This window comes from Sus scrofa, chromosome 6 (assembly GCF_054392235.1).
Source record: "Sus scrofa isolate SSC_HxYL_T2T_F1_AM1 chromosome 6, Sscrofa_HxYL_maternal_Yorkshire_Landrace_v2.0, whole genome shotgun sequence".
Lineage (NCBI taxonomy): Eukaryota > Metazoa > Chordata > Mammalia > Artiodactyla > Suidae > Sus > Sus scrofa.
Window position 1 is genome coordinate 65,151,739 of NC_139388.1, and position 23,181 is coordinate 65,174,919.

The 23,181-nt window shown below is 43.6% G+C and overlaps 1 protein-coding gene across 21 annotated transcripts; it reads right to left on the bottom strand.

Annotated features, from left to right (window-relative positions):
* Positions 1 to 6,040: 6,040 nt before the first annotated feature.
* On the bottom strand, positions 6,041 to 22,699 carry ZNF470 (zinc finger protein 470). Of its 21 annotated transcripts, none has more exons than XM_084958527.1 (8): positions 22,379 to 22,699; positions 20,752 to 20,936; positions 20,500 to 20,632; positions 20,083 to 20,220; positions 19,555 to 19,646; positions 14,216 to 14,342; positions 13,945 to 14,040; positions 9,271 to 11,313 (listed from the first exon to the last, which is right to left on the bottom strand). In XM_084958527.1, the coding sequence occupies exons 5-8, from the start codon at positions 19,612 to 19,614 to the stop codon at positions 9,449 to 9,451; spliced, it is 2,148 nt and encodes a 715-aa protein (XP_084814653.1). In that variant the 5' UTR covers positions 19,615 to 19,646; positions 20,083 to 20,220; positions 20,500 to 20,632; positions 20,752 to 20,936; positions 22,379 to 22,699; the 3' UTR covers positions 9,271 to 9,448. The 21 variants fall into 21 exon arrangements, with proteins under 21 accessions (NP_001431352.1, XP_084814653.1, XP_084814662.1 ...); XM_084958536.1 differs by having other exon boundaries at positions 20,083 to 20,217; positions 22,379 to 22,405; XM_084958537.1 differs by having other exon boundaries at positions 20,083 to 20,105; positions 21,793 to 22,405.
* Positions 22,700 to 23,181: the final 482 nt, after the last annotated feature.

Below are 23,181 nucleotides of genomic sequence, written 5' to 3' on the forward strand. Positions count from 1 at the left end.
CTGGGAGGGAGGGGGGACCATACTCCGGACTTCCGGGCTGGACTGAGGGACCATCCTGGGCATCTTTTCCTTTTCTTTTTCTTTCTTTCAGAAAACTCCCCTATTTTTATTATTATTTTTTGGCACATCCACGGCATGCGGGGTAAAGCAGTGACAATACCAGATCCTTCACCCACCGAGCAGCCAGGGAACTCCGCGGGCAACCTTCTTGAGTGTGATAATCATGCTGATTTGTAGAAAATTTATAAAGCATACAGGATTTATAAAGCATACAGAGACAAGAAGTAGCAAGTCATCATAAGAAAAAAAAAAATTCCCCTTTTCTGAGTTTCCTATATGCCAGCTCCTGTTTTTGGCTTTTTATGATTTTTGAACCACGTATTTAATCCTTACAATTAAGCAACTTTCCAGACGAGGACAGTGGTGCCTACAAGGGAGGTGGCACCAGAGACCAGTTGGGGAGCTGGGGTAGGGATCTGGCTTCCTGGCTGGGACTCTTACACCATAAACCACAAGGCCAAGTACAAAAACACTTGCTGAATGTTTGAATGGCCACAAAAATGGAAACAGCAGCTAGTCTTAAATGGTGATTATGACTTTAAATATTTTATTTTGAGATAAATATAATCCACATGCAGTTGTAAAAAACACAGGAACTGGAGTTCCTGTTGTGGTGCAGTGGAAACAAATCCGACTAGTATCCATGAGGTTCGATCCCTGCCCTCACTCAGTAGGTTGGGGATACGGTGTTGCCATGAGCTGTGGTGTAGTTTGTAAACCTGGCTTGGATCCAACGTTGCTGTGGCATAGGTGGGCAGCTGTAGCTCTGATTGGACCCCTAGCTTGGGAACTTCCATGTGGTGTGGCTGTGGCCCAAAAAGCAACAAACAAAAACCACTTATAGGAAACATTTATGCATTAATGTGGTACATTTGTTACAATTAATGAATCAATATTGATATATTATTAGTACCTAAACTCCATAGTTTACATTAAGGTTACTCTTTGTGTTGTACACTTATGTGGGTTTTGAGAAATGTATAAGAATATGTATCCATTACAGTAGTACATAGAATAGTTTCACTGCCCTAAAAATGTCCTGTGCTGCACCTGTTCGTCCTTCTTCATCTTTATGAACCCCTGTTATTTCTATCTCCATAGTTTTGTCTGTTCCAGAATGTTCTAGAGTTGGGATCAGGTAATATATAGACTTCCAGAATGGCTTCTTTCACTTAGAATTTAATATGCATTTAAGGTTCTCCATGGTTGTTTTTTTCTTGTTTTTTGTTTTTTGTTCTTTTTGCCATTTCTTGGGCCGCTCCCGCAGCATATGGAGGTTCCCAGGCTAGGGGTCTAATCGGAGCTGTAGCTACCGGCCTACACCAGGGCCACAGCAACAACGGGATCCAAGCCGAGTCTGCAACCTACACCACAGCTCACAGCAACGCCAAATCCTTAACCCACTGAGCACGGCCAGGGCTTGAACCCACAACCTCATGGTTCCTAGTTGGATTCATTAACCACTGAGCCACGATGGGAACTCCAAGGTTCTCCATGTTTTCTTTAAAGCTCATTTCTTTTTATCATTAATGTTATTAAATTAATAATATTTATTAGTATTAGTCAACTAATAAGCTATTGCATGTGCCACAGTGTTTTTCCATTCATCTACTAAAGGACATCTTGACTGCTTTCATAAAACTGCTAAAAACATCCATGTGCAGCTTATTGTGTGGACACGTTTCCAATTCGAGTCAATACCCACGAGTGTGGTTGCTGGATGGTGTGTTAAGCCAATGTTTAGCCTTGTAAGACACTGCCAAATTGTCTCCCAAAGTGCACTCCCACCAGCAATGAATGAGAGCTCTGGCCCCCCCACATCGTCGCCAGCATTTGTATTTTGATTGCTTTTGGATTTTTGCCATTTTAATAGGTGTGAGGTGGCATATTTGTTTTGAGTTGCAGTTACCTAATGACATATGATACTGAGCATCTATGCCTATTTGCTAACTGTATATCTTCTTTGGTGAGGTGTTTGTTCAGATTCTTTGCCCCCCCCTTTTCATAGTCAAGAAATAGATTTATTAAGATAGGAGGCTTGGAGTTCCCATCGTGGCTCAGTGGTTAACGAATCCGACTAGGAGCCATGAGGCTGCGGGTTCGATCCCTGGCCTTGCTCAGTGGGTTAAAGATTTGGCGTTGCCATGAGCTGTGGTGTAGCTTGTAGACGTGGCTTGGATCCCGCATGGCTGGGCCTGTGGCGTAGGCCGGTGGCTACAGCTCCGATTGGACCCCTAGCCTGGGAACCTCCATATGCTGAGGGAGCAGCCGTAGAAAAGGCAAAAAGACAATAAAAACAAACAAACAAAAAAACCAACCAAACAAAAAAAAAAAAAAAAAAAAATAGGAGGCTTGTGAGAGATGTAAGCAGGCAGGCAAGGAGGCTCTCTCCTTTGCCCATTTTTGACCTGTTGGTTTCTTGTTGTGTTTTAAGAATTCATTGTGTAATTGGGATGAGTCCTTTATCAGACACATGTTATGTCCCTCATCTGCCTACAAAATGTTGAGGATTTAAATGAAAACTAAGTTCCTGGGAATGGAGGAGCCACAAGGTGGATGGGCCCTGCATCCCCTTCATTGCCTGGTAAACTTTTGCTGGAATAAGAAACATCTCAGGGACCTTAAAATCTTGTACTGCAGACTGGCTCACCCCACCCCCGCTCACCAATTCACATATTGAAGCCCTAAGCACAATACCTTTAACTGTGTTTGGAGCTCGGGTCTTATTTATTCATTTATTTTGCTTTTTAGGGCCACACTTGCAGCATATGGAGGTTCTCAGGCTAGGGGCTGAGTCTGAGGTGCAACTGCGGGCCTCCACCACGGCCATAGCAGCTCCAGATCCAACTGCAGGCCTACACCACAGCCACAGCAGCTCGGGATCCAACTGCGGGCCTACACCACAGCCACAGCAACTTGGGATCCGAGCCAGGTCTGTGACCTACACCACAGCTCATGGCAGCACCGGATCCTTAACCCATTGGGCAGGGCCAGTGTTCAAACCCATGTCCTCATGTATACTGGTTGGGTTTGTTACCACTGAGCCACAATGGGAACTCCACGGAGATCAGGTCTTTAAAGGCGTGACTGACTGACCATGAGCCCATTAGGGTTGATCTTGATTCAGTCTGACTGGTGTCCTCAAAAGAAGAGATTAGGACACAGACACACACACAGGAAAGACCATGTGAGTTCACAGCAAGAAGCAGCTGTCTGCAACCCAAGGAGAGAGGCCTCAGGAGAAACCAGCCCTGCTGACACCTGGATCTTACCTTTAGAACTGAGAAAACAAATTTCCGAGTGTAAGCCACACAGTCTGTGGTATTTTTTATGGCAGCCCTCCCAAGCCAGTGCATCTGGGGAGGTGGAATCAGAGGCCCTGTTGGCGCTGCCCAAGCCCTGAGGCCCTGTGGGTCTGAAGTTCCTTTTCAGGGCACAGTCACCATCACCACCTCACCCAGTGGCTTCCCAGAAAGAGGAGGTCTGGGAACCAGATGCCTTTCCCAGTGGGTGAGTGTGTATATGTGTGAAGGGTGAGTGGGCCCAAAGGAGGGTGGACAAATTACTTCTAGAGCACCTGGCTCAGGATCCAAGATTCCAGCCAGCAGTGTGGGAGTATGGTGATGCTGCAGGTAGGTCTGTGTGTCCAGGTGTCCTGTACCTCCAACCATTCCCCCAGATGTCTTGGCTGACATGTTCCCAGGTCATGGGCACAGGCTCCATAAATGGGCGTCCCCCCCCCGCCTTTTTTTGGATGTGCCTGTGGCACGCAGAAGTTCCAGGCTAGAGATCAAAAACCCATGCCACAGCAGTGACAACACCAGATCCTTAGCTGCTAGGTCACCAGGGAACTCCTTCTTTTAGATTCTGATAACTTTTCTTTGTCACTTTCTGAAGGTCTGTAACAACTGGCAACTTTTTGTGCATTGAGCTATTTACAAAATATTCATGCATCTTTAAGATTACTTCTTCTTGGGTCTTGTTCTCCAGACCCTCATTCTTCTTGTTCTATTTACTGAGGCGCCATTGTCAGGATATACACATTTTAGTTCCCTGAAGAAGGAAATACTCAACAGATTTTTAAACAATAGTTTCAACACCTAAGTTTACCTAATTGACTGATTTTTATGGGCCCCAAGACAACTTTACACTAGGTTTATGTATGTTCAAAACAATGTTTCTAAATTATTTTGCCCATTTTGATGTTAACGTTCATTTTAAGCCACTTATGCCTAATTTACTTGTTGAGGCGTTTTCTCCTTTTTCATTACCTTTTCTTTAAAAGCATTTAGAATTTGATTAAAGGCTCTTATTTCCTCTGAAAATATTATATTTTAAAATGACAATAATGATTTAATTAAAGTCTCAGGAATACTGGGTAGAAAAAAATCCCCAATGGTGCTAGTCCCAATTTGAGTTACTAGGGAATTGCTGGTACATCAGACTGTCTCCTTTTGGGAACTGAATTCAAAATGTCTGGTAACAAGAACAACAGCCCAAAGATGACCACTCATTGCCCTAATGAGGAGTGTTCCAGAACATTCCATCAGGTTCCATGCACCATGGATACAAGGAGCACAAACACTTCCTGTGAAGGCTACTTGTGGTGTGCACAGTGGGACTTGTTCCTACTGTAATCTAGAAACATTGATTCCCTCAGTGTATCTATCACATGGCTCCTGTCCAAAAGTCAGGTCAGTTTTTCTGGGGTAAATTGCGAGAAACACTTCTCAGCTGTCACCACAATGTCTCTCGAGTGGCTCTGGTGTCTCCCCCTCTTCTTATAAGGCTACCAGTTCTTTCAGATTAGGGCCTTACCCTTGTCACTTCATTGTGTGATTAACCTTAATTTCCTCCCCAAGCTATATCTCTCCAGAGTCACAATGGGGTTTAGGGCTTCAACATATGAATCTTGGAGTGGGAGGAATACAATTCAGAACTTTCCACCACTTAACAATAAAATATGGAATTTAACCAGCATCCCACCTTAGCAATCCACAAAAGGAGTCTCCCAATTTGGTTTTAGGCTATCTTAACCCTATGACTTCGAACAGTGTAAGACATCTTTCAATAAGATCATACAAAGAACCTCGCTTGCTAGTACTTCGAAGAGTTCAAGATCTGAGTTTTAAATTACCCAAAGCAGTTAGATACCAGCAATGATCATATATACTCTTTGGACTCAGCATTCCTCCTCCTCTTGAAACTGTCATCCAGTACCCTAGACCTCTACTCATCTCAGGTGACAACTAAAAATAGTTCACTTGGGTGTCTGTTGGGTATCATCAGTTTGTACTTTCCTAGGCTAGAAAAGAAACAGGAGGCTTACCTACCTCATCTCAACCAAACACCAATCCCTAACACCTACAATCTTCCAAAGATTGACAGTCTTCATACAAAACAATGACTTGGTTAAGTTTCTTTGACTGCAAGCCAATGAGCAATATAAGCAGGAAACGAAGTACTGAAAGGATAGTGGGTGGTTTGAGGAACTGGAGCCTGAGAAAGCACAAGCACTAGGGTGGCTCCAAAGATCACAAGCACGAGGACACCGGTACCATCCCTTTAGAGAACAAATCCAACTGCCTTTCAAACTCCAGAGAGAATCTGATTGATCAGTTCCTCCAGAACCGTAAGACAGAGTATGGCCAGTTACTCGAAAGAGAAGAGACAGTGTAGTCAAAAGGAGGAAAGGAAAACGGGGCAGAGAAAACCAGAAAAACATGTCCTTTTTGGAGTTCCTGGTGTAGCTCAATGGTAACAAAATGATTAGTATCCATGAGGATGAGGGTTCTATCTCTGGCCCTGCTTAGTGGGTTAAGGATCCAGCAGTGCCATGAGCTTTGGTGTAGGCTGCAGATGCAGCTGCTGTGGCTGTGGTGTAGGCCGGCAGCTGCAGCTTCGATTCAGCCCCTAGCCTGGGAACCTCCATGTGCCTAAAATAAAAAATCAAACAAACAAAATCGAAAACAAAAAAATGTACTTTTGGTTTTATTTTTGATATCATGATTATGAGTTTATACTAGAATACAGGTCTGAAAAAATTCTTTCCATTTAGAATAGCACAGCTATCTTTTATGGCTACATACATATTTTTATTTTTTCAATAGCTGCATATAATTCTATTGAATGAATACAGCATAGTTAACTTATCCATTTACTCTGTACCCTAAGCCTCTAAGAGTTTATCATTTTTAAAAATTTGGGGGAAGTTCCCATCATGGCTTAGCGGAAACAAATCTGACTAGCAGTCATGAGAATGCAGGTTCGATCCCTGGCCTTGCTCAGTGGGTTAAGGATCTGGCATTGTTGTGAGTTGTGCTGTAGGTTGCAGACACGGATTGGATCTCAGGTTGCTGTGGCTGTGGTGTAGGCCAGGAGCTACAGCTCCCATTCTACCCCTAGCCTGGGAACCTCCATATGCTGTGGGTGCAGCCCTAAAAAGCAAAAAAATAAAATAAAATAAAATAAAATCTACTTTTGGTTTCATTTTTGATATTATGAGTTTATACTAGACTAGAATACAGGTCTGAAAAAATTCTCTCCATTTAGAACAGCACAGCTATCTTTTGCAGCTATATACACACTTTAATTTTTTCAACAGCTGTATATAATTCTATTGAATGAATACAGCATAATTAACTTACCCATTTACCCTGTACCCTAAGTTCCCATTGTGGCTTGGCGGAAACGATAATTAACTTACCCATTTACCCTGTACCCTAAGTTCCCATTGTGGCTTGGCGGAAACGAATCTGACTAGCATCCATGAGGATGCAGGTTCGATCCCTGGCCTCACTCAGTGGGTTAAGGAAGACAAAATATTTTTGCCATTACACACTTACCTACCTTCATACACTTTGGTTTCTGAGGTGTGTTGACTCAAATGGTCTATACATACAGCACTTTTAAAAAATTTATTTATTTATTTTCAGGGCTGAAATGGAGCTGCAGCTGCCGGCCTATGCCACAGCAACACAACATCCGAGCCGCATCTGTTAAGAAAGGCAAGGGTTTGAACCTGCATCCTCACGGATACTAGTTGGTTTCTTCACCCGGTGAGTCACAGTGGGATCTCCTACATACAGTAATTTATACGACAGACAATGGAACAGCCTTGTTTTTCACACAGTCACTCACACTGAGTATTATCACTCTTCTATGATTTAAAATCAACCTGTTGGGGAAAATAATAAAAATATCATTTTGCATTACCTTGATTACTAATGATAGTGGGTAATTTTTATTAGCTGTTTTTATTTCATCTTCTTTAAAATGGCCATTAGCTCTATCCATTTTTCTTTCTTTCTTTTTTTTCTGTCTTTTTGCCTTTTCTAGGGCTGCTCCCGCGGCACATGGAGGTTCCCAGGCTAGGGGTCTAATTGGAGCTGCAGCTGCCAGCCAATGCTGGATCCTTAACCCACTGAGCAAGGCCAGGGATCGAACCCGCAACCTCATGGTTCCTAGTCGGATTCGTTAACCACTGCGCCACGACAGGAACTCCCCTGTCCATTTTTCTGAGTTGCAGTGTTACTACAGCTGATGTGTAACAGTGCTTTGAACATGGTGGATTATTGCCCTTTGTTATATCTGTTGCAAACATTTTCTTTCAGTCTCTCACTTATCTATTAACTTTGACTCTGATGTTTTCCACACAGAAATGTTACTCAGTTTAACGTTAGCTCCTGGGTTATGTGTAATAGTTAAGAAGGCCTGTCTCAAGCTGAGGTTATAGAAATACTGTTTTTCTTGCACGTTAATATCATACATTTAGATCTTTAACCTATCAGAGCGGCATCAGTGTGCAAAGTATAGATCTGTTTTTCCAGAGAGCTAAGTGTCCCACAGCCATCTGACCAATCTGTTTCAACTCTGAACATACTAAAAGCCATTGAATCATATATTTTATTTTGGCCATACCCACAGCATGTGGAGGGTCCTGGGCCAGGAATCAAACCCACACCACAGTAGCAACCTGACCCATAGCAGTGATGCCAGGTCCTTAACCCACTAGCCACCAAGGAACCCATTTAACCTATTTTTTATTTTTTTGTCTTTACTAGGGCCGCACCTGTGGAATATGGAGGTTCCCAGGCTAGGGGTCTAATCGGAGCTGTAGCCACCAGCCTTTGCCAGAGCCACAGCAATGTGGAATCCGAGCCACATCTGTGACCTACACCACACCTCATGGCAATGCTGGATTCTTAAACTAGTAAGCCAAGGCCAGAGATTGAACCCGCAACCTCATGGTTCTTACTCAGATTTGTTAACCACTGCGCCATGACGGGAACTCCTCTATTTTTTAATATTAAAAAATATTTAACTTTTAACATCTACACTCATAAGCTTACTGCAATATGTATGTTCTTCTGTTTTGGTTTTAATCTTGTCAGTCTCATAGAATAAGAAGGTGGGAGGCTTGACTGGATTTATTTTATGCTCCAGAACAATTAAATATCCCAGGAATTGTCTCTGATGCTTTTCCATAGGTGAGAGTGTTGAACTACCTTTTGTACTTTATTTCATGGCTATTAACCTATTCACATTTTTGAGCTTGTTCATTTTAGTTCTTTTTAAATATCCTCTGGTTAGTCCTACATTCTACTGAATGCTTTTGTTCTAAGTACCAGGTAAGGTGAGACTTCCTCATCAACAATGCTGGATTTCCTTATATTCATACAAAGAGAGGAGCAAGCCACCATGTTATCCTGTATATCATAAAATCTTTCAATTCTGAATGTGTTCATCTTTCCTACCTACTAGGAGAGTAAAAAGTTATCTGCTCTAAAATTTGTAGGCTTCTTAGTCTCGACCTGCTGGCGCATTATACTTGCAGCTGAATATCACTGTAAGGCAACATCCACCTTAGTGACACTAATTACAAGCCAAGGATTGCATGCTAAACTCTTTAAGTGGATTACCTAACATTCCTTCTTTCCTTTTTTGTCTTTTTAGGGCCACATCCACCTCATATGGAAGTTCCTAGGCTAGGGGTCAAATTGGAGCTGTAGCTGCCGGCCTCCACCACAGCCACAGCAACGTGGGATCCGAGCCACATCTGTGACCTACACAACAGCTCACGGCAATGCTGGATCCTTAACCCATTGAGTGAGGCCAGGGATAGAACCTGAGTCCTCATGGATACTAGTCAGGTTCATTACTGCTGAGCCATGACGGGAACTCCCACCCAAATATTCTTCAAAACAAGTGTTTCAAATGGAAAAGTTACACGAATATAGATTTTTACAAGATTAAGCTGGCCACAGTGTTAAAAATGCACTTGAGCAGGAGGGAAAATGGTTATAACACTATGCAGAAATCCAAATGAGATGGCTTCGTCTTCGACTATGATAACGGGACAGTCATAGAGGTGTTTATAAAATTGAAACTAGAGGACTTGGTGGTATGTGGGTGACGAGGAGGGAAAAGATGACTCTCCAGGATGAATTCGCTGATGGTGAGCAAGGTGCACACTCTGTCTGAAGGCTTTTCCACATTCTTTACATTCATAGGGCCTTTCTCCAGTATGAATCCTCTTATGTAGTGTCAGATGGGCAATCTGGCTGAAGGCTTTGCTGCATTCTTTACACTCATAAGGTTTCTCTCCTGTGTGAATCCTTTGATGCAGAGTAAGGGATTTACGATGGCTAAAGGCTTTCCCACAGATGTTACAGTCATAAGGTTTTTCACCTGTGTGACACCTTTGGTGACAGATGAGCGATGCCCTCTGTCTGAATGCCTTCCCACATTCAAGACACACATACGGCCTCTTGCCAGTGTGGAGTCTCTGATGTTGAACAAGATAGGAGCCATCACTAAAGGCCTTCCCACATTCAATACATTCATAAGGCTTCTCGCCGGTATGGACTCTCTGGTGTTGAACAAGGTGTGCAATCTGGCTGAAGGCCTTGCCACATTCCTTACATTCATAGGGTTTCTCTCCAGTGTGTATTTTCTGATGCTGTGCAAGGTGTGCATTCTGGCTGAAGGTTTTGCTGCATTCCTTACATTCGTAAGGTTTCTCCCCAGTATGAATTCTCTGATGATGGGCGAGGTGTGTGCTCTGGCGAAAAGCTTTCCCACATTCCTTACATTCGTAGGGCTTCTCTCCAGTATGAACTCTTTGATGAAGAGTAAGTGAGCCACTATGGCTAAAGGCTTTCTCACAGATAGTACATTCATAGGGTTTCTCTCCTGTATGAATTCTCTGATGTACAGTCAGGGATGAGCCATGGCTAAAGGCCTTGCCACACACATTACATTTGTAAGGTCTCTCTCCAGTATGAATTCTCTTATGCTGAATAAGTCCTATGTGATCAGTGAAAGCTTTCCCACAATCAATACAATCAAATGGTTTCTCTCCAGTGTGACAATACCTCCGGTGACGTATAAGAGAAGCATTCTGCCTGAAAGCTTTCCCACAGTCAATACATTCATAGGGTCTTTTTCCAGTGTGAATCCTTCGATGATGAGCTAGGGATGAACAGTCACTAAAAGCCTTCCCACATTCGATGCATTCATAGGGTTTCTCTCCAGTATGAACTCTCTGGTGTTGAGCGAGATGTGCGAGCTGGCTGAAGGCTTTATTACACTGCTTACATTGATACGGTTTCTCTCCAGTATGAACTCTCTGATGCTGAATAAGATGAGCATTCTGGCTGAAGGCTTTCCCACATTCAGTACATTCAAAGGGTTTTTCTCCTGTATGGACTCTCTGATGTTGAGCAAGGTGGGCACTTTGGCTAAAGGCTTTCCCACATTCAATACATTCATAGGGTTTTTCTCCAGTGTGAATTCTTTGATGAAGAGTAAGAGTTGAGATTTTGCCGAAAGTTTTCTCACAGTCATTACATTTCAAAAGTTTCTTTTCTCCATAGACTTGTTTGTGTTTTTTAACAAAGGAATGTGTTTTTAAACTTTTATCTGTGTCAAAATTATATATTCTCTCTTCAATAGGAAGTGCCTGTTTTATATAAGATAATGTACTCAGATGAAAAATTGTCCCAGATTTGTTAGACTGATCTCCTTTCTCAATAAAGGTATTCATATGAATGACTGTCTCTTGCCTAAAATGTGTCTTCTGACTTATCAGCTCCCTCTTAAGCAGGTCTTCACATTTCCAGTTTTCTCCTAATGTGGAATATTCAAAGTCATAGCTTGGAAGTCTTTCCATTACCACTGCCTGGGATAATTTTTCCTCAAAGATTTCCTGGTCTGGAGATAATTCATTTGTCATCCACACATACTCCAAGTCTGAAAGATATTAAGGAAACAGATGTCTCCTTTATTTAATGCTGAAAGAATGGAAACTATCAAACGAAACCTTGTGATTCAAAACGGTGAAGCCAACAAAGGTACATGTTTTTGACAGTTCTTAAAGTTAAGCATTGGGACAATCCTCGCATTTCTGGAATAAACCCTCCTTGGTTATGGTATATTATGTCAGCACGACTCTTTATTTAAGATATTGCACCAATATTCATAATTGATTTTGTCTCTAATTCCCTTTCTTCATTGCTATTTTGATAATATCTTGGTATCGAATGGTATGCTGGGAGTGCCCACTGTGCCACAGTGCGTTAAGAATCTGACTGCAGTTGCTCAGGTTGCTACAAAGATTCAGGTTTGATCCCTGACCTGGCACAGTGGGTTAAAGTAACTGCAGCTCAGATTCAATCCCAGGTCCAAGGAACTTGCATATGTTGTGGGTGTGGTCATAACATTTTTTTAAAAAGTAATGCTGTCTTCATATACAGTTTCTTTTATAGTTCTCCTTTTCATTCTCCATCATGGAACACTTTAACAATGTTGATAATTTTCCTTATAGGCTTTATAGAATGTATTTGTGAAACTATATGGGGTTGTTGCTTCTTTTCTTGGGGAGGCAGTTCTTAAGATGCCCTTCTATATTTCTTCAACAGTAACTGGCTTGTTTAAATTTTCTATCTCTGGTGTCAGCTGTGGTAATTATAATTTCTTAAAGTATCATACGTTTCATCCAGGTTTTCATATTATTTAGAGAATTGAGTTTCAAAAATAGATTCACATGATTCTTTTAAGTACTTAGGCATCAGTGGTTATTTACCATTTTTTTTCTTGTGTTTTCTCTCATTTGTCCTGACAGTTTATATATAGTGTTGGCTTTCTAAGGAACCATAGATTTGATTCGTTTTCATTAGGTCTACTGTTTTCTAATTCATTTATTCCTACTTTTATCTCTAGCAGTATAAATCACCATATATAACTTATTCCAGTTTCACTGAGATTCACTTTGTACTTTTTCTAACATCCTGAATTGGATCCTTAATTCATTTATTATTTGCTAATGTACATCATTAGGGCTACAGGTGACCTACCAATATCCACTTCTTGAAACTTTGAGAACTAAAAGCACACTACAGACCAAAGAATAAACTTACCTCACTGGAAGCTCACTTCCTTACAATATATGTCTATAGGCTCTTACCTAGCTTTCTAAACCAAAAAAAAAAAAACAGCTTTCAAGCATTACAGCAAAAAAAATTAATAAAATAAAGAAAACAAACTGAGCTGAAAATCCCAAGTACAATAAAAGTGGGGAGATGATGGACAAGAAGGAGGTAACATGAGTGAGCTAATTTCTTCATCTTTCATATAGGTGTCAGAAGATTATGTTTTGAATCTCAAGTGGATAAATATTAAGATACAATTTAAAAATATATAAAGTCATAAAGTTAATTACTCACAGAACTAAAAACTCAAATTCAAGGGGTGGGATGGTATGACAGGGGGAAAAAGACCTTAACAATAAAGCAAAAAGAAATAATGATAAGAAACACCATAGAATTCCTGTCGTGGAGCAACAGAAACGAATCTGACTAGGAACCATGACGTTGCGGGTTTGATCCCTGGCCTTGCTTAGTAGGTTAAGGATCCAGCATTGCTGTGAGCTGTGGTGTAGGCTGCAGATGCAGCTTGGATCTGGTGTTGCTGTGGCTGGGGCGTAGACCAGCAGCTGTAGCTCCGATTAGACTCCTAGATTGGGAAGCTCCATATGCCACGGGTGTGGCCCTAAAAAAGCAAGCAAACAAACAAACAAAAGAAACACTAAAGAGAAGAATAAGCTATATAACAAGCTATAGTACTTGTTAACTTGATAAGTCACATTTTCTTTTCTTTTCTTTTTCCTGGCTGTCCCTGAGGCTTAGGGAAGTTCCCAGGTCAGGGATCAAACCTAAGCCACAGCAGTGACAATGCTGAATCCTTAACCTTGAGGCCACAAGGGAACTCCAAGTGACATTTTAAAGAAAGGAAACTATTTAAACGAGTTTGAAAAACTGAACACAAATCTGTCTAAGAATTCAGAGATGAAAGTCAGGGATGATTACAACAATACAGTACTTGAGCAGAACTAGATAAACATCAATGGAACATAAAAGAGTTCAGAAATAAGACTGGGAAATCTGCAGGAAATCAATAAAGGTAATGGTGGTATGGCTACTAGTGTGGAAGAGAAGATATACTTAAAAAACAGTGTTAGAACAAGAAGTTTTGGAGTTCCCGTTGTAGCTCAGAAGAAACGAGTATGACTAGTATTCATGAGAACATAGGTTCGATCCCTGGCCTCGCTCAGTGGTTAAAGATCTGGCATTGCCGTGAGCTGTGTCAGACATGGCTCGGATCTGGCGTGGCTGTGGCTGTGGCACAGGCCGGTGGCTACAGCTCTGATTCAACCCCTAGCCTGGGAACCTCCATATGCCTTGGGTGCGGCCCTAAAATGATCAAAAAAAAAAGAACAAGCAGTTTCAATTTGGGAAGGACATTGACAGGTATTTTCCAGTTAAGTATCAGAGGGAAGAAATACCTTTAAAATTGTTTTCCCAGTTCTAGTTCTCCTGTACTTACCTGGGCACAGGCCTCCTGTCGTCTCACCTGTCACCATCCAGGGCTCTTTACCTTGCTCAAGTAAGGAGATAACATCTGGTTTAGAAATGCAAAGACCTGCATAGAAGAGAAAATAAGAAAATTATCTCTGCGGTGGATATTCCAGGGCTATGACACAGTAAAATGGTACGGAGAGAAGAGAAACACGGTAGGAAAACGCCGATAAAGACGTGAAGGACTACAGAGGTGGAAAGACTTCCACGGGGAGGTGGGAGGACGAACACATTCTTACCCAGTGAAACCAGGTTCCCGTAGTTCTCTAACGTCACCTTCTTGTACAAAGTCCTTTGAGCAGGATTCAGCCATTCCCACTCGTCGTGGGAGAAGTCTATGGCTATATCCGTGAATGTCACCGAATCCTGAAATGACACGTATAATCTTGCTCAATCAGTGTACATGCCCTGACTTAGCTACTTCTAGGGTAAAGGATTATTATCATTTAGGAAAACAGAGCTGTGTGTCATTGCACTGGGGCGGGGGGGTCCTAAATGACCCAGGTCAGGTAGGTAGTTACGGAACAACTTTTCTGCCTGGGTATATTGTATATATTAGGAGAAAAGGAAAAAATATGATAGCCTCTGCTCTTGAAGCATTTTATGGTGTGAGAAGATATTCTCACATGAAAAAAATAAACGTTGACTGCATTCGAAACAGTATAAGCAAGCACTAAATTATTTTACCTATGTTGGGCGCTAGCTCACTTTTCTTTTTTGGCTGCCTTATGGCATATGGAGATCTTGGTGCCTTTTCTACATGGAGAAACTGAAGAATTCTGGGACTGCAATAGATAAAGTTTCAAGGAATGATGCTGACCTGAGGAACATGACTTCAATTTCCACAATATATTCTAAGAGATCTTAGATATTCAGAGAAGTGCCTACAAAAATGAGAGAAGAAAAATGCCTAGCCAGATTATTATTATTATTTTCTCTTTTGGCTGCTCCATGGCATACGGAGTTCCTGGACAAGGAATCAGATCCGAACCACAGTTGCAACCTACACGACAGCTGCAGCCTGTCACAGCTGCAGCAATGCTGGATCCTCCTAACCCACTGTGTGGGCCAAAGACTGAACCTGCATCCTGGTGCTGCAGAGATGCTGCATCCCATTGTGCCACAGCAGGAACTTCCATATTACTAACTTTTTTGGCCATGCCCATATCATGCAGAAGTTCCCAGGCAAGGATCAAACCCTCACCACCGCAGTGACCTGAGCCACAGCAGTGACAATGCCAGATTAACACAATGAACCACCAGGGAACTCCCATATAACTCTTCTTTTTGAAACACAAATATATATTTGGATTGGGAAACAACTCATTTGGCAAGTTGTTTTTTGATAATCTGCTGAGAAATTTCAGGAAAGATTATATGAGGTAAGCACATAACAAGCAATGTGTGTTTCATTATAGGGGCTGAATTTTTACCAACCAGGAAGGTAGTTCTCATTTTTTCCATTTCGTTATTTGTGATTTCAGTTACATCAACATTTACAAACAAATTTTAAATACATACCAGAATAAAACCGGAGAAAAAGTTTAGATTATTTCAAAGAATTCAGATTCTGGCACTGATTAGCTGGGCGATCTTTGCCAAGTCAACTAACTCCTGTGTGCCTCAAGATTTCCCACCTAAAAAGTGGGAATAATTTTAGTACCTACTTCACAGCAGCACTGTGAAAATTAAATGAAGTAACAGGCACAGTACCTCGCTAAATATTCAAGAACTGTTGGAGTTCCCATCGTGGCACAGTGGTTAACAAATCTGACTAGGAACCATGAGGTTGCAGGTTCGATCCCTGGCGTTGCTCAGTGGGTTAAGGATCTGGCATTGCCCTGAGCTGTGGTGTAGGTTGCAGACGTGGCTCAGATCCTGCGTTGCTGTGGCTCTGGTGTAAGCCAGTGGTTACGGCTCTGATGAGACCCCTAGCCTGGGAATCTCCATATGCTGTGGGAGCAGCCCTAGAAAAGGGAAAAAGACAAAAAACAAAAACAAAACTGTTACCTATGATAACAGTGAAAGAGAGATGGGAACGAAAGAGGAGGAGGCCAGGAAGAGGTGGAACTTTTGGTTTAAGATTGCAATGAAAGTCTTACTTAAACTTGATTTATTTCAGGATGCTGTAATGGTTAAGGACATAGTCTGTGAAGTCAGACCAGCTATGTTCACATCCTATTCCTGTTCTGCTCAGCAAACCTAAACTATTAGTTTTGTTTTTAACCACTGAAGATATTTTTTAATAATTCAAAAGAACAGCCTACTGCACTGACATATAAATAGTTACCATTTCTACTGCATTTCCTTCATTCCTAATGTTCCAAATTCCCTCCGGTACAATTTCTCCCTGAAAAACTTCCTTTAGCAATTCTTTTAGAAATCTGTCAGTGAAGTTTCTTAGTGTTCATCTACATGAGAAACTATTTCACCTTTATTCTTGAAGGCTATTTTTACCGGACATAGAATTCTTGGCTGACAATTCTCTTCTGTGAGCATTTTTTTTTTTTTTTTTGTCTTTTTGCTTTCTTAGGCCGCTCCTGCGGCATATGGAGGTTCCCAGGCTAGGGGTCGAATCGGAGCTGTAGCCACCGGCCTACGCCAGAGCCACCGCAACTCGGGATCCGAGCCACGTCTGCAACCTACACCACAGCTCACGGCAACGCCGGATCGTTAACCCACTGAGCAAGGGCAGGGACCGAACCCGCAACCTCATGGTTCCTAGTCGGATTCGTTAACCACTGCGCCACGACGGGAACTCCTTCTGTGAGCATTTTAAAAAAGTTGTTCTACTTCCTTCTGACTTCCATGGTTTCTGACGAGAAATCCAGAGTTATCCAAATTACTGTTGTCCTGTAGGCTTTGTTTTTCTTTGGCTGCTTTTGAGGGTTTTTTCCCCTCGTCTTTAATTTTCAGCAGTCTGATTATGGTGTTTCTGGGCAGGGATTCTCCGAGTTTATCACACTGGAATTTGCTGAGCTTCATAGATCCACACATGTACCTCTTTCACTGAGGTTGAGAATTTTTTTCCTTTTTTGCTTTTTAGGGCCGCACTTGCAGCACATGGAAATTCCCAGGCTAGGGGTCAAATAGGAGCTATAGCTGCCAGCCACAGCCACAACCACTCGGGATCACAGCTGCATCTGCAACCTACACCACATTTGCAGATGTTGCAACCTCCCAGCAACACTGGATCCTTAACCTAAAGACAGGAATCAAACCCGAGTCCTCATGGATACTAGTTGGATTTGTTACCGCTGAGCCATGACAGGAACTCTCTAAAATTGAGAATTTTTCAGCCATTATTTCTTTCTTTCTTTCTTTCTTTTTCTTTTTTTTTTTTTTTTTTTTGTCTTCTTGCCATTTCTTGGGCCACTCCCGCGGCATATGGAGGTTCCCAGGCTAGGGGTCGAATCGGAGCTGTAGCTGCCAGCCTACGCCACAGCCACAGCAACGCAGGATCTGAGCCGCGTCTGCAACCTACACCACAGCTCACGGCAACGCCAGATCCTTAACCCACTGAGCAAGGGCAGGGATCGAACCCGCAACCTCATGGTTCCTAGTCGGATTCATTAACCACTGAGCCGTGACGGGAACTCCTCAGTCATTATTTCTTCAACTTTTTTTCTACCTCACTTTCTCCTCTTTTGGGGGACTTCAATGATAGAAATTTAAACATTTGGTATTGTCTTAAGGGCTCTTGAAGCTCTGTTCATCCTTTTTCTCGCTGTTATTCATTAGATGGTTCCTATTTATCCTCAAGTTCACTAACTCTCTCGTCTGCCATCTCCATTGTGCCATTAAGCCCATCCAGTGAGCTCAGGTTATTAAACATTTTCATTGCTTTTTCATATTTTCTATTTCTTTGCTGAGACGATCTTTTCATTTGTTTCAAGGATGTTCACCTTTACTGGTTGGAGCACTTTCATGACAGCTGCTTTGAAGTCTTTATCAGGTAATTCCAACATTGGTGTCCTATCAGTGTTAGCATCTGGTGACTACCTTTTCTCCTCTGAATTGAAATTGTCCTAGTTTTTCATTAGCTGAGAATTTTGGATTGTACTACCAACACTTTGGATATTAGGAGACTCTATGTCTTATTTAAATTCTATGGAGATTGTTGGCTGATATTCTGTTCAGGATGCAAGTTCTAACCAGTCTTCTGCGGCTGTGGTTTTAACAGCAATCCCATTTTCAATGCCTCTGCATCGATATGAACCTGTGTCCTACTTATACCCCACTCGGTGGCCAGCCCGAGATGTAGACAGTGGGATTCCTTAGTTCACGTCTCACAGACACAATATGCTCTTTAGAGTCAGATACCTGCATGAGCAGCTCAGAGTAAGCTGCTTAAAAGCTCATAAACCACCTCAGGTTGACTTTCTCCCTCTCCAGTACTTTGTTTCCCAGGGGGCTCCCCTTTTCAGTCCCCATGAACGAAGCAAAATGATTTTTTTGGGGGGGGGATACACCCATGGCATGCACACGTTCCCAGGCCAGGGATCAAACCCATGCCATAGCAGGGACAATGCTGGATCCTTAACCCACTGAGCCATGGGGGAGCTGCCCCCCTTTCCCACTTCTTGAGCCTAAACTAGAAGGTTTCTCCTCCTGTTGTTTCTATCCATACCAACTCCCACTTCTAATCCTGTGCTTGCTGAATCCATACTTAGATACTGGGAGAGAAAAAAATATATATATACACATTGCAGGTATGGTGGGATTTCATATTTGGGGTTTATTTCCCCATCTGCCTATATACTTTTTAGAGACTTCAAATTACTGCTCTATGCATTCCGTCCTCATTTCATAGTGGCTTTCAGTGGGAATGACAGGAGCAATGTTCTCAGCCCATCTTACCCAGAAACAGGACTTCCCCAAATTCAGTGCAAATTATTCTTATTTTTATTTCTTTATTTTTATTCTTTTTTACATCAGCAGCATATGGAAGTTCCTGGGCCAGGGGTAACATCAGGGGTGAGGCATATGCCACAGCCATGGCAACATGGGATGCAAGCCACATCTGTGACCTATGCTGCAGGTTACGGCAACGCCAGATCCTCAACCCACTGGGTGAGGCCAGGGATTGAACCCACCTCCTTACAGAGATGTCGGATCCTTAACCCAATGAGCCACAATGGGAACTCCATAGGAAGTCCACTCTCCACCTGCAGCAGTGATCCCACCGTATAAATAAATGTTTTCTACCTTTGCATTTGTTCAACAGACCATAAGCTCTCTGAGAGGGGATTTAGGGACTAGGCAGATCGTGGAGCTCGACACTCCTCTAAAGATGGTATTTCTGTGTTGTCAGAGACTTATGGAAAAAAAAACTGAGCACAAGGGAGGGCCTGACAGCGGGTTATTTCTTGAGTGAAAAATAAACAACGAATGGGAAAAAGAGGAAACTCTATGAGAGGGCACTGGGCTGTGTGCGTCTACCCACAGTGCCATCACTCCTCAGAAAGAGAGGACCCAGGAACTCGGCCCCAGAGTGCAACAATTTTCAGAAGGAAACAAACATTAACAAATCCTGAAGAGCAAGACTATATTTTAGGAGGAAAAAGGGACTACTAACCAGGGACATGGTTTTAAGAAGTTCAATTCCCATCACCACCTCTTCTTCTCGGCACCTCATGTGGAGAAGGGCTTTACCCTGAGAGGGCACAGCTGGGGGGAGGAGAAAGGATTGGTGAGAGACTGAGTAACTCTAGCAATCACAGCCTGGAAACTTTTCCCTTTCCTTCCCTCTGATCTTCCCATATCTGTTCCCTGCCCTCACAGTCCAGCCACTCACTAGGAAACCTTTCATTTACAGTTGGGGCTCTGCACTGCTCTGGATTTTCAGGCTGAGCACAATCTCTCTCTCGATCAAAGACACCCATCCTTTCACAACAGACATGTCCTAGGCATGCTGCAAATATCACTACCCTGATCTGACCTTCACAGCTGTCAATGAAAATAGGGACCATGGCCACTACCGCACACATGAAAGTTCTGGAAAATGAACTTGTGCACAAGTCACAAGCTTGTAAACAACTACTCAGGATTTGTAAAAAGTCTATGAGACATGAAAAAAGCCATCTTCCCCAGAAAGGGGCATTACCTTTGTTACAGCAGTCCAGGTGGCTTGCAGAGAGATGGACCAAAACACCGTCAGGAGACCCAGGTTCTCATTTTGCTGTGTGACAAACTATAGTTCGGAAGAAGTCCCCTGTCCCCCGCTTTCTCCTGAATTCCACTGCTTTGGAAAAGCAGTATTATAATGATGACGATGCTAAGAATCAACACCTATAATGTGGCAGGGACTATAGCGAGTGCATTACTATGAGCGCACTCAACCTTATAATAGCCCTGTGAGGTATAGGTCACCATTTTACTTAACAGAAACTGGGTCAGAAAGTTCAAGAAAAAAAAACAAAACAAAACTGCAAAGCGGAGGTTTGGGATCTGAATTCGCGAACTTATTTAACCCCCTCAGGGTCAGTTTCTTCAACTGTCAAAAGTGGTTAACGATACCTACCTCAAGCAGTTGTGGAGGGGATTGCATGAGAGCTGGGACACAGGGGACTCTGGATCAGCCCGTCCTGGATGTGAAATCCTGGCTCCTCCACCTACTAGTGATCACTTGTCTTCTCTATTCTTCAGTGTCTCATCTGTAAAAAGGAGATGAAATGGTCTCACTTCAAAATGTTGCGAGGTTTGGAGTTAACATCCCCCAAAGGTCTTAGGACTGGGTCTGAGAGTTCCCGTCATGGCTCAAGGATGAACGAACCTGACTAGTATCCATGAAGACGCAGGTTTGTCCCTGGCCTTGCTCAGTGGGTTAAGGATCCAGTGTTGCCGTGAGCTGTGGTGTAGGTCGCAGATGCGGCTCGGATCCCGTTGTGGTGTAGGCCAGTAGCTATAGCCCTAATTTGACCCCTAGCCTGGGAACCTCCAAATGCCATGGGTGTGGCCCTAAAAAGACAAAAAAAAAAAAAAAAAAAAAGAGAGAGAGAGAGAGAGAGAACTGTGTCTGGCCTACATTGTGCACTTAGCAAACGTTAGCTTTAGTTACTGCATGCAATAAAACAAGCTAAGCACAATAAAGCTATGAGCACTGCTTCTCCCCCCCCCCCACTTTTAAATTAAAATAGTTGATTTACAGTGTTGTGTTAATTTTTGCTCTACAGCATAGTGACCCAGTCACACACACACATGTATATATTATATTATATACATTCTTTTTTATACTACCTTCCATCGTGTTCTATCCCAAGAGATTGGACATAGTTCCCTGTGCTGTCCAGGGAACTTCATTACTTATCCCCTTGCTCTTTATTCACTCTGGTTGGGAGAGTGCGGGGTGGCGAAAGACAGAGAAGTGTAGCAGTTTTGTTCATGTGTTAAAAGGTGACTAGGCCACAGAGAGGCTGGGATCCCATAGCACTTCCAGATGAGTTGTGAATCTGGCTTTCCTCCCAAGTCCCATCCTCCAAGATATATGGGGCAGGCCTCTAACAAGTTAAAAAAAAAATTAAATACTGAGTTCTTTCTTGAAGAGCAGCAGAGCACTCAGAGGTAAGGTTCTCATGCGGAATGCTCTCCCCTTTGGGTGTTTGGAGCTTCCCACCCAGACCAGAAGGAGACCCTGGATAAGTCAAGACCCTTCCCTGAATTCAGCTCCATACTCCGGCCAGGGGTGACGTCCAAAATCTTTGGTCCACCGGACTCTGAGGCCAGGGACGTCCTGCTGTAGCACTTGGGCCCAGGAGCAGCACCCCGAACCTTAATTTCCACTCCTACAGACACACCGAGGTTCTGTCACTCTTACCTCTATACTCAGTCCTGTGAACTTGGGGACGTGGCCCTACTTCCACACCTTCCAGGTGGGACTGGCAAGAATGCTCCAGAAGCCGCAGCGCCCCAACCAGGCACCTTCTCAGGCTTCGAGGGCTCTGGGTGCTTGAGTCTTGTGTGTGTGTGTGTGTGTGTGTGTGTGTGTGTGTGTGTGTGTGTGTGTGTGTCCGCCGGAGAGGAGGAAGAGGGAGGAAGTGGGGGTGGTCTCGGCCGGCGGTGTTTCCAGCTCTCGGGCAAATTCCTTCATTCGTTCCAGGACAAGCCGCTCCTCACATGCAGCTGGGACGTGCAGGTGCACAAAAGACAAGCGCAGAAACACAGGCCCCAGACTCACACTTGACTCATCCTCGCCCCCCAAGTCACATATTACACATGTACCCGACTTCTCGTCCCAGTCACACTCACACACACACACAACGCACCGCCACAGTCAAGCCACACGCGCGTGTTCAAGACGTCCCCTCCCCCACGTGCTCAGACAGCAACGCCGACCACTCGGCGCCTCCCCCGACCCCGGGGGTACCACTGCCACCGCGCCACTTGGGCTTTCTCCTCCGAACCTCAGCTCACGCCCACGCTGCAAGTCCTCGCCGGAAGTGGGCGTGTCCCCCAGCGCAAGGGCCCCTGGGAAAGGTAGTCCCCACAGGGGCGGTGGCGGCTTTCGGAAATCAGGCGGTGAGGCTGCCAGGCAGGGATCGTCTCCCCGGCTTGGTGACCACTGCCTTCTGTTCCCTGTTGTTGCCTCCTGGTCCGAACTAGAGCCGCCTAGAAGCTTTTCAGCCCAAACTTTGGGTCCCAGAAATTCCAGACACTTCCCTGCTGAGAGCCGAGTCACAAGGGCTTCTGGGAGCCGCCGCCGGCTCGGAGTGCGCAGGCGCATTGAGCTGGTGGAAAGCTTTGGAAATGGGCGGAGCTTAGGCGAGGGGTGCCTAGGGGGCGGAGCCTACAGGATCTAGGCGCGTGGGAGTTTGGATTTTGCCTCCCTTGTGCACTTGGGGCTGTGTGTGTGTGTGTGTGTGTGTGTGTGTGTGTGTGTGTGTGTGTGTGTCTGTGTGTGTGTGTGTGTGTGTGTGTGAAACCTGTCTTGTTTCATGCCTACCAGTTGTTTCTCTCTGATAAAATCTACTCTCCAGCCCATTTTGTCTCTCGCTGCTAGAATGAGGGTCCTTTGAACATACACCTTTGAGTCAAGGTTAGCGTCGTATTCCCAGTGGCTGTAAGAGTTTTTAACACATAGTAGATGCTCATTTTTAAAGAAATTACTTCATTTAGCATGGCGGTTTCATCCTGACACAGCTGTGCGGAGACTGGTCCACACACCCACGTCCAGACTCTAGCTTTCCGGGATCCAGTTTCCCGCAGA

Excerpts from the sequence above, each read along its gene's own strand:
- ZNF470 (NM_001444423.1), bottom strand. The coding sequence starts at position 19,614 with ATGAGGTGCCGAGAAGAAGAGGTGGTGATGGGAATTGAACTTCTTAAA. Across the intron at positions 14,343-19,554 it reads TTCTTAAAACCATGTCCCTG|GATTCGGTGACATTCACGGA; the intron begins GTTAGTAGTCCC and ends GTGTCATTTCAG. Across the intron at positions 11,314-13,944 it reads GACAGGAGGCCTGTGCCCAG|ACTTGGAGTATGTGTGGATG; the intron begins GTAAGTACAGGA and ends AATATCTTTCAG.